The following is a 14022-nucleotide window of genomic DNA, read 5'->3' as shown; positions in this document are numbered from 1 at the left end:
CTTTCTTTCTTCTTTTTTTTTTTTTTGAGACAGACTCTTGGTCTGTCGCCTAGGCTGGAGTGCAGTGGCTCAATCTCGGCTCACTGCAAGCTCCGCCTCCCAGGTTCACGCCATTCTCCTGCCTCAGCCTCCCGAGCAGCTGGGACTACAGGCGCCTGCCACCACGCTTGGCTAAGTTTTTGTATTTTTAGTAGAGACGGAATTTCACCGTGTTAGCCAGGATTGTCTCGATCTCCTGACCTCGTGATCGCCTGCCTCCGCCTCCCAAATTGCTGGGATTACAGGCATGAGCCACCGCGCCCGGCCGGTAGCTTATATTTATTTAACCACTTTATTTCTGGCGCTGTGGATCAAGAACTGTGCATCAGACTCTAGGAAACCTTGTTAACAGGGAGATTCCCTTCACCCCAACTCCTGGTATTGGTCTCAGGGGAGCCACTGACTCTTGGGCCGTTTGCACTTTCCAGTCCTTTCACTTTATATCCTCAGACACCCTTTCCTTCATCCCTTCTCAGCCACGCATTCCCATGATCATACTCAGAACTTCACCATTACCAGAAACATCAATGTCTTAGATTCACATATTTCTCTGTTATTCTTTCCACTTGCCTGATCAAGTTTCACCATGAGGAGAATACTTACACGACCAAACAATATATGTATTTTAAACAATCTGTTCCATTCCTCTTACCTTAAGCCCTCACTCCAGGTAACTATCACATAATCAAATATCTGCAAGGGTCAGGCAGGTGCCTTAAGTAGAAGATATACTGGGTGAACTGGAGATCGAGTATTCTATCTGAAGGGGCAACTGCTAGTCAACTATAGCTGATTATTCCTCTCCAGAAGTGAGGGTCCACTGTGGGCGGATCTTTCAGTTTCCAAAGAGAAATCTGAACTCCAGTTTCTTCTTTTATGGGAAACATTCTTTTCTCTCTTTCGTCTTCTTTAAGATGGTCTCAGCTATGTTTGGAACCTCCATATAAATGTCACAACCTGCCTACTAAGTTCCAGGAAACTATGAGATCTTAATTGGAGTTGCACTGCATTTGTACAGAATTGCCGCTTTATAACACCGAGTCTTTCCATTAATGACCCCACTTGATTTCTCACTTATTTAGGCCATATTTTATGAATTTCAATAAAATATTATAGTTTTCTTCATAAAGGTCTTACATACTTTTGGGGATTTATTCCAAGGTACCACATGGTTTGACTGCTATTGTAAATGAAATTATTGTAAATCAGAAGTTACATATTGTTTATTGGTGTCCTTTAGAGGAAACACGATTGAATTTTGTGTACTGACCCCATATTTGGCAACAAAGTTGAAACCTTAAAAAATTTCCAGTGGTTTTGGGAATCTCTTTACTTTTCTGTATTGCCAATCATATTGTCTGTGAATAATGAAGGTTTTGTCTCTTTTTTCAGATCTTATACTTTTTCTTGTCTTACTGCACTAGTCAAGAACTTTCATATAATCAACGTATTTTGAGCATTTTTGTTTTGTGTAGGACTTTAAAGGCATCTGTTTGTATTTTGAAAATATTTGACTTGCGGATTAGGTTCTGGCTCCATGTCCAATTTTACTAACCATATCTTATTCTATTGTAAGATTTCATTGGTATGTGTAGGGCCATCCTTTTGGTCAGTTTCATTTTTTCCAGGTCAAATTTTGCAGAGATTATTACATCAGGAGCTACAGGAGCCAGGCAGGTATCCTGCAAGGAAAGCAGTCCGGATGGGCACTGAGGCCATATGAAGAGAGCAGCCTTTATTCATTTCTGGCAGATTATTGTCACAGAGGGACACAGGCCCAGTGTTGCCAGATGTCTGCTTTTCTAAGAGAGATCGGAAATCCAGTGTTTGGCTGCCTGGAACAAGGCCTGAGCTCAGCGGCTTGAACACGTGAGGGTCTAGAGTCTCTCTTGTGAGGCCTCTTCTCTATGTTCTTCTGTTTTTAGTGCGCTGGCTTCCACCCGTGTTCCTTTTTAGCATTTCTATCTCCTTTTCTTCCCTCAAACCTGACATCCATTCTTTTGGCAAATCCTGATGGCAATTCTTCCAAAATATATCCCCAATCTGACCACTGTCACCTGTTCTCCAAGTCACTATCATGTAAACTGCTTAGAATATGCCTGGCTCAGTCATTCTAGTTAAAAAATAACAGAACAGACAAATGTGTGCAGAATGGGCCTGACCAACTAGTTTGCCATCTTTGGCTTAAGCACAATTATCCTCACTTTACAAAGGAGGTAACTGAGGCTCAAAGAGGTGAAGGGATTTGTCTCAGAAGCATCTGTGAGGTCTTTGATAACTGGGGCATGTCTTGCTCTCTGTCTTCACAGACAATTGCTGTGAAGACAACACAACTGACCTGGTGAGGTGGCTCGTGCCAGTAAGCCCAGCACTTTGGGATGCCAAGGTGGGAGGATCGTTTAAGCCCAGGAGTTCTCGACCACCCTGGGCAACATAGTGAGACCTCATCTCTACAAAAAATTTTAAAAATTAGCCAGATATGGTGGCATGTACCTATAGTTCCTGCTGCTCTGTAGGCTGAGGTAGGAGGATAACTTGAGCCTGGGAGGTTGAGGCTGCAGTGAGCTGTGATCCTGCCATTGTATTCCAGCCTGGGTAACAGAGTGAGACCCTGTTTAAAAAAAAAAGAAAAGAAAAGAAAAGAAAAAAGAAAAGAAAACACAATTGCCCAGTGTTCTGTAAGCACTTAGTAAATGGCAGCTGATTTTTTATTTTTGAATTGTTAAGAAACTTGGCTCAGCGCAGTGGCTCACGCCTGTTATCTTAGCATTTTGGGTGGCTGAGGCGGGCAGATCAATTGAGTCCAGGAGTTTGTAGATCAGCCTGGGCAACATGGCGAAACCCCATCTATACCAAAAATAATAAAAAAACATTAGCCAGCCGTGATGGGGCACCACCTATAGTCCCAACTACTAGGAAGGCTGAGGTGGGAGGATCGCTTGAGCCCAGGAGGTTGAGGCCGCAGTGAGTGCAGTGAGCTGTGATCACTCCACGCTATCCTGGGCAACAGATCGAGAGAAACCCTGTCTTAAAAAAGAAGAGAAACTCACTAATGCTAGTTGGGAATAGCTAAATAACAGAAAATTCTAGAATAATGGTAACATATGCAAATGAAGTTTATTTTTTCTCTCATAGAATAAGTCTGGAGGTAGACAGCTCAGAGCTAATATCATGGCTGCATAGTGTCAGGGATCCACGCTCCTTCTATCTTTATGTTCTGCCATATATGACCTACATTTCCGACAATATTTAATGGCCCAAATGGCTGCTGAGTTCCAACTATGAGATTCCATTCCAGCAGCTGAAAGGAACAAGTGGAAGAGAAGGGCATGTCTCCTCCACTTCCTCTATAAGGACATTTGCAGATGTTGCACTTCCGCCTATGTTCCATTGACTAGAACTTGGTCAAGCCTATCTGCATCTCAGTCCAAGTTCTTAATAATGCACTTTTGGATTTGCATTATTTTTGAAGTGACCATTAGAAAGTCAGGAGATGGAGGCATGATTTGAGATGGACCTTGAAAGAAGAAGTAGGTTTTGGAACGCAATACAGAAACAAACCTATGAGGCTAGAATTATTGCTCATATTCACAGATGAGGGAACTAGGCTGAGAGAGGTGGATTGAGTTGCCCAATGTCACAGTGTCACAAAGCTAGTAGTGGCTTAGTGATCCACGTCAAGCGGACTCCAAGGCTTATATGCTTAGCCACTTATACAGTTCTGCCTTGTGTCTATAAAATGGAGATAATGCCTACATTAAGGTTACTATTTATTGACAACTTGCATTTGTGGTTGTATTAGCACACAAGCTAGGCTCCTTTGCTTTTAAGGGCATGACCAAGAACTTGCACACATTTCTTCTACTCACATCATATTTGCTAAAACCTAATCATGCAGCCACCTTAGTTGCAAGGGAGGCCGGAAAATTAGGTTTTTATTTTATTTTATTTTATTTATTTTATTTTATATTTTATTTTATTTTATTTTAGTTTGTTATGTTATGTTGTTATGTTATGTTATGTTATGTTATGTTATGTTATGTTATGTTATGTTATGTTATGTTATGTTATGTTATGTTATGTTATGTTATGTTATGTTATGTTATTTGTTTGAGAAGGAGTCTTTCTCTGTAGCCCAGGTTGGAATGCAGTGGCATGATCTCGGCTCACTGCAACCTCTGCCTCCCAGGTTCAAGTGATTCTCCTGCCTCAGCCTCCCGAGTAGCTGGGATTACAGATGCCCACCACGCCCAGCTAAGTTTTGTGTTTTTAGTAGAGATGGGCTTTTGTCATGTTGGCTGGGCTGGTCTTGAACTCCTGACCTCAGGCGATCTGCCTGCCTTGACCTCCCAAAGTGCTGGGATTACAGGCATGAACCACTGCGTCTGGCCAAGAAATGAGGTCTTTAGATGGGCAGCCCATGTGCCCAATAAAAATTCTAATACTACAGAAGTGTAGAGTGGATGTGGGAGGGTATTAGCAATCTCTGCTAAGATAGTGTTAGTTAAGATTTATTTATTTATTTATTTATTTATTTATTTATTTATTTATTTATTTATTTATTTATTTATTTATTTATTTATTTATTTATTTATTTATTTATTTCAGGGTCTTGCTCTGTCACCAAGGCTGGAGTGCAGTGGTGTGATCATGGCTCACTGAAGCCTCAACCTCCTGGGTTCAAGTGATCCTCCTGCCTCAGCCTCATGAGTAGCTTGGACTACAGGCTTGTGCCGCAATGGCCAGCTAATTTTTTTATTTTTTATAGAGAAGGGGTCTCTCTATGTTGCCCAGGCTGGTCTAAAACTCCTGGCCTCAAGCAAATCCTCCTGCCTTGGCCTCCCAAAGTTCTCAGATTACAGATATGAGCCACCATAACTGGCCTAGTTAAGCTTTAAAACAAACCAGTAAAGTAAGCATTATTGTTCCTATTTTACTGATGAATAAATTGAGGTCCAGAGAGGTGGAGCAATTTAAGGGTAAGCTAGGATTAGAATCCTGACTCATGTTTGAGCCACAGTATTCTGTTCCTTTTCACTGGAATTGTCTTTTGTGAGTGTTGCCACTTCTCACTGATTTCTTTCTCACTCAGTAGTATGCCATTAGCAAGGGTGTCTCCACTCCTTGGGCTGCAAATCTACCTCTGGATGCCTACTATCTGGCATTGTGATCATGTCCAGAGGGAGGAGATACTGGCCTTTCCAAGGCCAGGATGCAGTGGGGCCACATGTGTGTGTTGTTCCTTGGCTACTTGCAATAGCTGTTAGAAAGCAAATCCACAAATTGCAATCTCCACCAAAGGGAAGTAGAGCCAGTTGACCCAGGAGACAGAAGGAGGCTGAGGCCAAGGGAAGAAGGAGGCACTTGACTGTCAGCGTCTGGCCTGGATCAACATCATCCCAACCCACTGGGAATGAGAAGCTGGTGGAGTCCGTGAAGGAGACATCATCAGAAGTCCAGTATTATATCCATGTGGATAAACTCTTTGACATTTTTTCTGAGACCCTTCTTGGCACTAGACATGGCAGGTGCATGTGCATGGGGAAGGAGCTGGAGCACAGTTGCAAGAACATCTCCTGTGATAGCAGCGGCTTCTACCTGACACTGCAGACTCTGCCAGCAAAGGAGCACCTTGTTAACTGTGGCTCGATGTCCTGTTAACTGTGGCTTGATGTCCGAGATGATTGGTTTCCAAGGTGCTCAGCAGCGGATACCAAGTCTAGTTCATCAGCATGCAAGCAAATCCTGCCAGGCTATGCACATTTATTCTGGCTCTTCAGGACCACTTGACCAAGTTTGTCTTATATACTCTGACCTCTAGGTGCATCCAGGAGGACATCCTGTAGGACATCTTCACTGTTCAGGGCCCCCAGTGCCTTGCAGATACCATTGAGGGTATTTCTTCATCCAGATTGTCGGGGAGCTAACACAGCTGAAGATGGTTCATGAACAGGGTCAGAGCCCTGTGGTGGGAGTCAATGGCATCATGCAGACTCTATTAGTTTCCTAGGGCTGCTATAAGAACATACTATAAACCAGGGGTCCCCAGCTCCTGGGTCTGCCCATTAGGAACCGGGCCACACAGCAGAAGTTGAGCGGCAGGCAAGTGAGCATTATCATCTGAGCTCTACCTCCTGTCAGATCAGCAGTGGCATTAAATTCTCATAGGAGTGGGAGCCCCATTGTGAACTGCACGTGTGAGGGATCTAGGTTGCATGCTCCTAATGAGATATTAATATTTGATGATCTGAGCTGGAACAGTTTCATCCCGAAACCACCACCCCCCAGCCCTGTCCATGGAAAAATTGTCTTCCATGAAACCGGTCCCTGGTGCCAAAAAGGTTGGGGACCCCTGCTATAAACTGAGTGGTTTAAAGCAACAGGGATTTTTTCTCTCACAGTTCTAGAGGCTGGAAGTCTGAAATCTAGGTGTCAGTAGGGCCGTGTTCCCTCTGAAGGCTCTAGGGGAAAATCTGTTCCATGCCTTTCCCTTAGCTTCTGGTGTTGCCAGCATTCCTTGGCTTGTAGACGCATCATTCTAATCTCTGCCTGTGTCGTCACAAGGCATTCTCACTGTGTCTGCCTCTGTGTGTCTTCTCCTCTTCTCATAATGGCACCAGTCTTTTAAGGGCCCACCCTACTCCAGTACGACCTCGTCTTAACTAATTACATCTGCAACAACTCTATTTCCAAATAAGGTTCTGGGAATGGCATGTGTTTTTTGGAAATACTATTCAACCCAGTACACACACTACATGCTGACTACCTGGATGCAGGCCGACGACACACATCATTGGCTTCAGGGTCTGTGGTTCACTCAGATGATGAAAAACTCGACTTACCACGAGGTTTTCTGCCACAGTCCCCATGAAGCCATGTTTAACAGCAAAGTCAAGGTTGGCCTGGCCATCTCCAAGTTACAGGATGAAGTTGTGCTCACAATCAGAACTGAATAGGATTGGAAGAGGGCACAAGGACAACTGAAGAGCAGCATTCATGCACAACAGGAAGACAACAGGGTTCTGGGGCCTAGCAGTGAATTCAGTGGGGGGTCTTGGGATGGAAGAGCAGGCAGCTCTGGAGTGCTGTGCAGATGATAAGAAGGAATGTCTAGGATCTTGTTATGTCAAGTATAGCAGGTGTCTCCACAAGAACCACAGCATCTTACCTGGTGACAACAGTAGAGATTGTGGGTTTAGGATGCTGTGCACATTCGCCACAAAGCCAGCACATCAAATGACATGGATGGAAGCCCGAGACTGCCTGCTCAGCCTAGTCCACCTCTCAGCAAGATGTTGATGGAATCAGAGAGCCCAGGTTGCTACTGCTGAGCCTGGAGCCAAGCAGGCCTGAGAGGCCCTCTGTCACATTTATCACCTCACATGTGCAGGAAGGAAAGGCCAGCTCATCTTGCCTACCTATCCTGGGGGGCAGGAAGTTCCATCAGGTGTTCATGAACACAGAAATTCCACCTGAACAGGCGTAAGTGCAAATGGACCCCATCTTATTCAATCCCAGTTCCAACAGCTTTGTTACAGGTGATTGTCAGTGGCCCCTCAAGTGTGTTTTGGCTTTGATTAAAATGGCAGCATTTTTGCAAATGTTTTTGTGTATTTATTTTAAAATTTGAAGTGGGGCTAGGTGCGGTGGCTCACGCCTGTAATCTCAGCACTTTGGGAGGCCGAGGCAGGTGGGTCACCTGAAGTTAGGAGTTTGAGACCAGCCTGACCAACATGGAGAAATCCCGTCTCTACTAAAAATACAAAATTAGCCGGTTGTGGTGGCGCATGCCTGTAGTCCCAGCTACTCAGGAGGCTGAGGCAGGAGAATCACTTGAACCCGGGAGGCAGAGGTTGTGGTGAGCCAAGATCACGCCATTGCACTCCAGTCTGGGCAACAAGAGCGAAATTCTGTCTCAAAAAAAAAAAAATTGAAGTGGGAGGCAGTAATATTACTGGTTAAGCACCTGAGATGTGGGGCACAGGCAGCTCTCAGTGGGTGTCCATGCTGGGTCAGCATGTCTGATGAGGAAGGCTGTGTGACAGTGGCCAAGCTCTTCTTTGTATTAATCAAGGTACAGGTTAAGCTACTGTAACAAAGGGACTCTCAAATACAGGGTCTCAGACAAGGTGGAGGTTTATTTCTCTTTGATGAAGCAGCTCGGAATTTGGCAGGCAGTAAGGACAGGTAGGTGACTCTCTCCTGCAAGGTTGTCAGGGACCCAGGTTACTTCTATCTTGTTGTTCCTCCAGATGTAGATTTCAGTAAAATGCTTTTGGTCTGCAAGTACCAGAAAACTCAACTCAAATTTGCTCACCCAGTAATGTGATTTCTTATTTAATCTCAAGTAATTTCTAGATAGGTGACATGTTAATTTAATTAATTAATTTCTTTTAGAGATAGACTCTTACTCTGTTGCCCAGACTGGCGTGCAGTGGCACGATCATAGCTCACTGCAGTCTCAAACTCATGGGCTCAAGCAATCCTCCCATCACAGCCTCCCAAGTAGCTGAGACTACAGGTGCACATCATCACATCTGGCTAATTAAAACAATTTTTTTTTTTTGAGGTGTGGTCTCACTATGTTGCCCAGACTGATCTCAAATGCCTGGCCTCAAGAGATCCTCCTGCGTCAGCTTCCCAAGTAGCTGGTATTATAGGCACATACTATTGTGCCAGGCTAGGGTTGGTTAATTTAATGGCTCAACAGTGCTATCAAGGAAGAAGGTTTTTACATTTTCCTCTCTACCATTCACAGTATATCCTCTTTGGCCAACTCCCCTCACAGTTCCACGATTCCAGGAATCCCACACAGATATGACAATGTTTACCAGCAGATGAAGGAATGTTTTTCTGCAATGCCTTTTTTTAAAAGTGTAATGAAAACCTTTCCCAAAAGCCTTTGAGTAGATTTCTCATCCTGTCTCCTTGGCCAGACTTTCATCATGTGTCTATGACTAGACCTCTAACTGGAAAGGGAAATTGGCCCACCAAGCCCAGCCTCAGACAGTCATGACTATTGGAGCTGGGACTAGGACTAGGGCTGGACCAGGAACCTGCCTCCCTTAAGGCAAGTGCATACATGGACAAGATCAGGATCCAATAGCTGCGATGACGGGGAGGAATGGCTGTTGAGTAAGTCACTACCTGGATCTGTCATGTATTCCTATCTTTTACTTTTTTTTTTTGAGATGGAGTTTCGTTATTGTTGTCCAGGTTGGAGTGCAGTGGCGTGATCTTGGCTCACTGCAACATCAGCCTCTCTGCTTCAAGTAATTCTCCTGCCTCAGCCTCCCAACTAGCTGGGATTACAGGTGCGTGCCATCATGCCTGGCTAATCCTATTTTGTATTTTTAGTAGAGATGGGGTTTCATCATGTTGGCCAGGCTTGTCTCGAACTTCTGACCTCAGGTGATCTATCTGCCTCGGCCTCCCAAAGTGCTGAGATTAGAGGCGTGAGCCACTGTGCCGGGCCTTTATCCTTTACTTTTTAATGGTTCCCTGGTACAGAGTTTCCCAGCAAGAGTGCTGTCATATGGTGTGCTTTGCAAATGAGGGTACCCAACATAGTGATTCCTTCAGCTCTAGGGTCAGCCAGGAGGGGCCTGAATAGCCAGAGTACCTGGGCTAATTGCTTTTTATCCTAGCAGCTGCTTCTATTTACCACAGTGCATTTAAACACATTCTCCTGTGATTTTTAAGAGGCAGAAAAGGTTGGGAGCTCTGACGTGGTGTTCTATAGCAATGTTCCCCTATTGAAGTTTAAGTGATTTAAAATTATTGCTCCCTCCCAATTATCTTTTAAACTAGAATTCACTTTTAAATCCATGCTCTATCTAGCAAATCTGGTGTGTAGAGAGAGAATTGGTGTAGGGCAAGGGTGGGAGCTAGTACTTTAGTTGGGGTACAAAAGGAAAGAGGGGTGTGTGTGTGTGTGTGTGTGTGTGTGTGTGTGTGTGTGTGTGTGGTCCTATTCCAGATATACGTTGAAGTTATTGCAACAGGATCTGCTGATGGATGTGGGATAAGAGATGAGTTAAGGATGATTCCAAGAACAGAGTTGCCCCATTTTGAGTTCGGGAAAAATGTTTCTGGAAAAATATTGCACATTAGAGTTGCTTATCAGGGGCCCAAGCAGGCAGTTGGATGTATATGGCTGGAATTCAGGGGGAGGCTGGAGACGTGAGTCTGAGAGGCATCTGAGTACAGATGGTATTCAAAACCATGAGACTGGAAGGGATGGGGCTGGGACTGAGTCCTGGGATACTACAATAATAAAGGGAGAAGAGGAGGAACCAACAAAGGAGACTGAAAAGGAGGCAGGAAGCAACTCAAGAGTGGTTTCCTGGATACTAAGTTAAGAAAGTGTTTCAGGGGAGGGAGTGATCTGTTGTGTCAAATGCTGCAGACAGGCCAAATAAGGGGAGGACCTAGAAGTGACCATGGGGTTTAGCAAAGTGGAGGTCACCAATGATGTTGACGAGGGCAGTTTCAGTGGAGAGTGAAAGCCTGATTGAGAGGAGGGAAAAAAGTGGGAAACAGAGTAGGCAAAACTCTCTAGGAGTTTTGCTTTAAAATGAAGCAGAAATGGGAGCTGGCTGGAGGGGAAGTGGTTTGTTTGTGTATTTAGAGACAGGGTCTTGCTCTGTCAACCAGGCTGGAATGCAGTGGCTGGATCATGGCTCACTGCAGCCTGGACCTTTCTAGCTCAAGCGATCTTCCCACCTCTGGCCTCCCAAAGTGCTCTCATGCTTATATGCATGAGCCACCGTGTCCAGCTGTGGTCAATATTTTTAAATAGAAGAAATTTAAAAATATGTTGGTATACTGATGATACAAAGGAGAGAGAAAAGAGGAGGAAAAAACGGGGAGAACTGCTCTGCCAATATCTTTGAGAAAACGTGAGAGGATAGGATTCGGTGCATAAATGTAGGAATTGGTATTAGTAGGCAGTTGATACGTAGTTACAGGAGGGAGGCAAGTAGGCGAGTAAACGATGCCGTGAACTTGTGGGTTTACTGATTCCCACAATTTTCTTAGTAAAATTGGAAGCAAACTCATTAGCCAAGAGTGAAGATGGCGAAGGAAATGGTGGAAGTTTGATGATAATGGAGAAATATGATATAATATTTTAGGATTATGGGCAGAACAAACTGAGGGGAATTTGAAAATTGAAAAGCGGGCCGAACTAGATTTTGCCTTGAGAGGTTAGTCCCTTTAGGCGCTCGGTAGGCGGCGTCACGTTTCCTTGGAGACCGAGACGCTGGCGAAAGCATCTGGTCTCCGGACGTTTGAGTGGCCCGGGTTACCGCACGATCTACACTGAGACAAGGAAGTTGGAAAAGCCGAGTAGTTATTCTAGAAGACCAGGGTCTCACAGACTCGCAGCCTCTTTTCCATTTTCCCCAATGGCGCATGTCTTACAAAAGTAGGTTAAAAAAAAAAAAAATTGGAAGAAAGGCGGAATGTGCATGCTTACTTCACACCCCGCCGCTGTCCCGCCCTCGCCTTGAGGTCGGCCCTCTGTCTTCTGACCCCGCCCTCTCCCCGCCCACATATCCTCGGCCCCGCCCCACTCCCGCGGCGCTATGGTCCCCGGTAAACTGCAGCTTCTGGTTCGAGACTCCAATCCTGTTTCGAATTGCTGCTTGCTGCCCCTTGGGCTGGGGATAATGGAAGTTCTTTCCCTTCCCAACTCTTTCCAGACCCAAGCACTCTGGGACTCACTCCACGGTCCAGGAGTTCCAGGTTCCGGTGAGTCTTGGGGGACTAGGGCTGGGGTGGGAGGCTGGCTGGCCCTGCAGTCCACCTGCCCTCCACTCTCATGGTCGTGACTGCTCCGCGGATATAGGCTGGAGATCCGAATTCCAGTCCCAGCCGGGTCACACTTTGCTGTGGGACCCAGAGCAAGCCTCAGAACCTCATTTTTCTCCTCTCACTGTCTTATCAGAATGTAAGGGTATATTATGCTGCTCTGTTATTCATCTGATGGCTACTCTGATTTCCTGAGGGTGGATGTTTGCATCTTTTCCATGCCTTCTGTTTCTCACAGTTCTTAGCACCTCACAGCCTGGATGTGCCTAGTAAATTCTGGCTGGCTGATTAAAAAAAGTGATAGCTAACATTTATGGAGCACTTACCACATGCTTCATAAATATCTCTCAGAATTCTTGCTCCAATCCACAGAAGTAGGTTTTATTATTAGATCCACTTTACAGATGAGAAAATTGAGGCTCAGAGAGGTCAAGTCACTTGCTTGAGGTCACAGATATCTGAAAAGGGTGGAGCTGGGATATAAACTCATGGTGCTATGTGACTGATTGTATATTTTGTAGGATTATGTTCCATGGCAGCAGTCCAAGCAGGAAACCAAGCCATCTACTCTGCCTCCGGTCCAACAAACCAACAGCCTTCATACAAGCAAAATGAAGACTTTGACTAGGGTCCAACCAGGTGGGTGGAGGCACCTGGGAGCTGGTGTGGGGGTTGGAGACAGGATAGAGTGGCTGCTCTTGGCTCTTAGTGACACCACTTATATTAGGGTAGGCTAACTGATGTAATAAACAATGCCCAAATTGCAAGTATTGATATAGAAGTTTATATCTCATTTATGTCTCAGTACATTTGTGGATCTGAGGAAGGAGGGATTCTGTTCCACATGGTCATTCAGGGATCCAGGTTCCTTTGACCTTGTCGGTCTGATATTTTGTAAGGTCTTGAAGTCTTCTGCTGGATACTTTTGCATCCACCTGGCATAGAGGGAAGAGAGAGAACAAGAACATGGACAATTATGTGGGCATTTTTTTTTTTGCGGGGGGGGTGTCCAGATTTGAAGTGACAAATGTTACTCCTACTCATGTTTCAGAGGCCATAATTTAGCCACATGGCCTCTGCTAACCACAAGGGAAGGTGGGAAATGTAGTCCATCTGTTTTTCCAGGAGGAAAAGAAAACAAGGTTTGTTGAAATCATAGAATAATCTCTGCCACATCATTATCATGCTTTACAGGGGAGTTCCGAGGCCTTAGGTCAGGCTCAGGCAGACATGGGGTCAGATTTTGGCTCTGCCATTTACTCACTTGGAAAAATCATTCATCTCTCTGAGCCTTGGTTTTCTCATTTGTGAAATGGGGACACTGATATCGCATAGGATTGTTGTGAGAATTAATAACAAATATTTTGTAATATTTCTTTGGTATCCTGAAATGAACTTCATAGACAATATAGCATACTTATGTATACACCTATGTATAAAATCACTCATACCATCTCATTGCCTCCGAGTAAGTAATGTTAGATCAGCTCCCCTGTGGGCAACACTGAAACACAGAAAGGAGATGGGAGAGTAGAATGCCAATTTGCCCTGCATCTCACTACCTTATTTTATCTCACTGATGCTGGGTGGGGATAGAGGCTCAGGCTCCCACCAGGCTCTACTGACATACGTAGGCTGGGGGAGGGGAGTGAAGCCCAGAGGTGATGAGTCCCACCTCATGACACTTCATGAAGTCTTGTCACTGCTGGACTCTGTTGACACTACCCTAGAGAGAGAGTCAGAACACCGTCTTCTGCCAGGTGGGGGTTAGAAGATGACCTCCCCACTCATCCCTGCCAGCACTATCCCAGTTGGGGAATCAGCACCACCAAGCAGGGAATGAAGGATCAGCTCCTTGCTGGACACTGCCAACACTTCCCAGTGAGGAAAAGGGAATAAATCCATACAAATATTCCCAATGGGTTTTTCAGAAAGTGGAAAAACAATTCACTGGAGGAAGAAAGCCTTTTCCATGGGTGGTGCTGGAGCAATTGGACATCCGTAGGCAAAAAAAAAAAAAGAAAAAGAAAGAAACGATTTAACAACGAATATAAAAATTAGCTCCAAGATAAAATAAAATAGAAATTAAATGTAAAATGTGAAACTGAAAAACTTTTAGAAGAAAACAGGAGAGAAAAATCTTTGGGGCCTAGGGCCAAGTGAAGAATT

The 14022-nt window shown here is 44.8% G+C and overlaps 1 protein-coding gene across 3 annotated transcripts in view; it reads left to right on the top strand.

Annotated features, from left to right (window-relative positions):
* The window catches only part of CUNH20orf96 (chromosome unknown C20orf96 homolog), a 46951-nt gene that overhangs the window by 13779 nt on the left and 19150 nt on the right, over window positions 1–14022 (top strand). For 2 of the 3 annotated variants that reach the window (XM_058433105.1, XM_058433104.1), the window contains exons 1-3: window positions 11302–11467; window positions 11745–11793; window positions 12375–12492. In XM_058433105.1, coding sequence (XP_058289088.1) covers window positions 11448–11467; window positions 11745–11793; window positions 12375–12492 — 187 coding nt within the window. In that variant the 5' untranslated portion in view covers window positions 11302–11447. Of the gene's footprint in view, window positions 1–11301; window positions 11468–11744; window positions 11794–12374; window positions 12493–14022 lie in introns of those variants that run through there. The other variant, XM_032141850.3, reaches the window with a different exon arrangement.

The sequence above is a fragment of the Hylobates moloch genome, unplaced genomic scaffold, assembly GCF_009828535.3.
Source record: "Hylobates moloch isolate HMO894 unplaced genomic scaffold, HMol_V3 SCAFFOLD_21, whole genome shotgun sequence".
Classification (NCBI taxonomy): domain Eukaryota; kingdom Metazoa; phylum Chordata; class Mammalia; order Primates; family Hylobatidae; genus Hylobates; species Hylobates moloch.
This window is presented reverse-complemented; position numbering and strand designations above follow the sequence as displayed.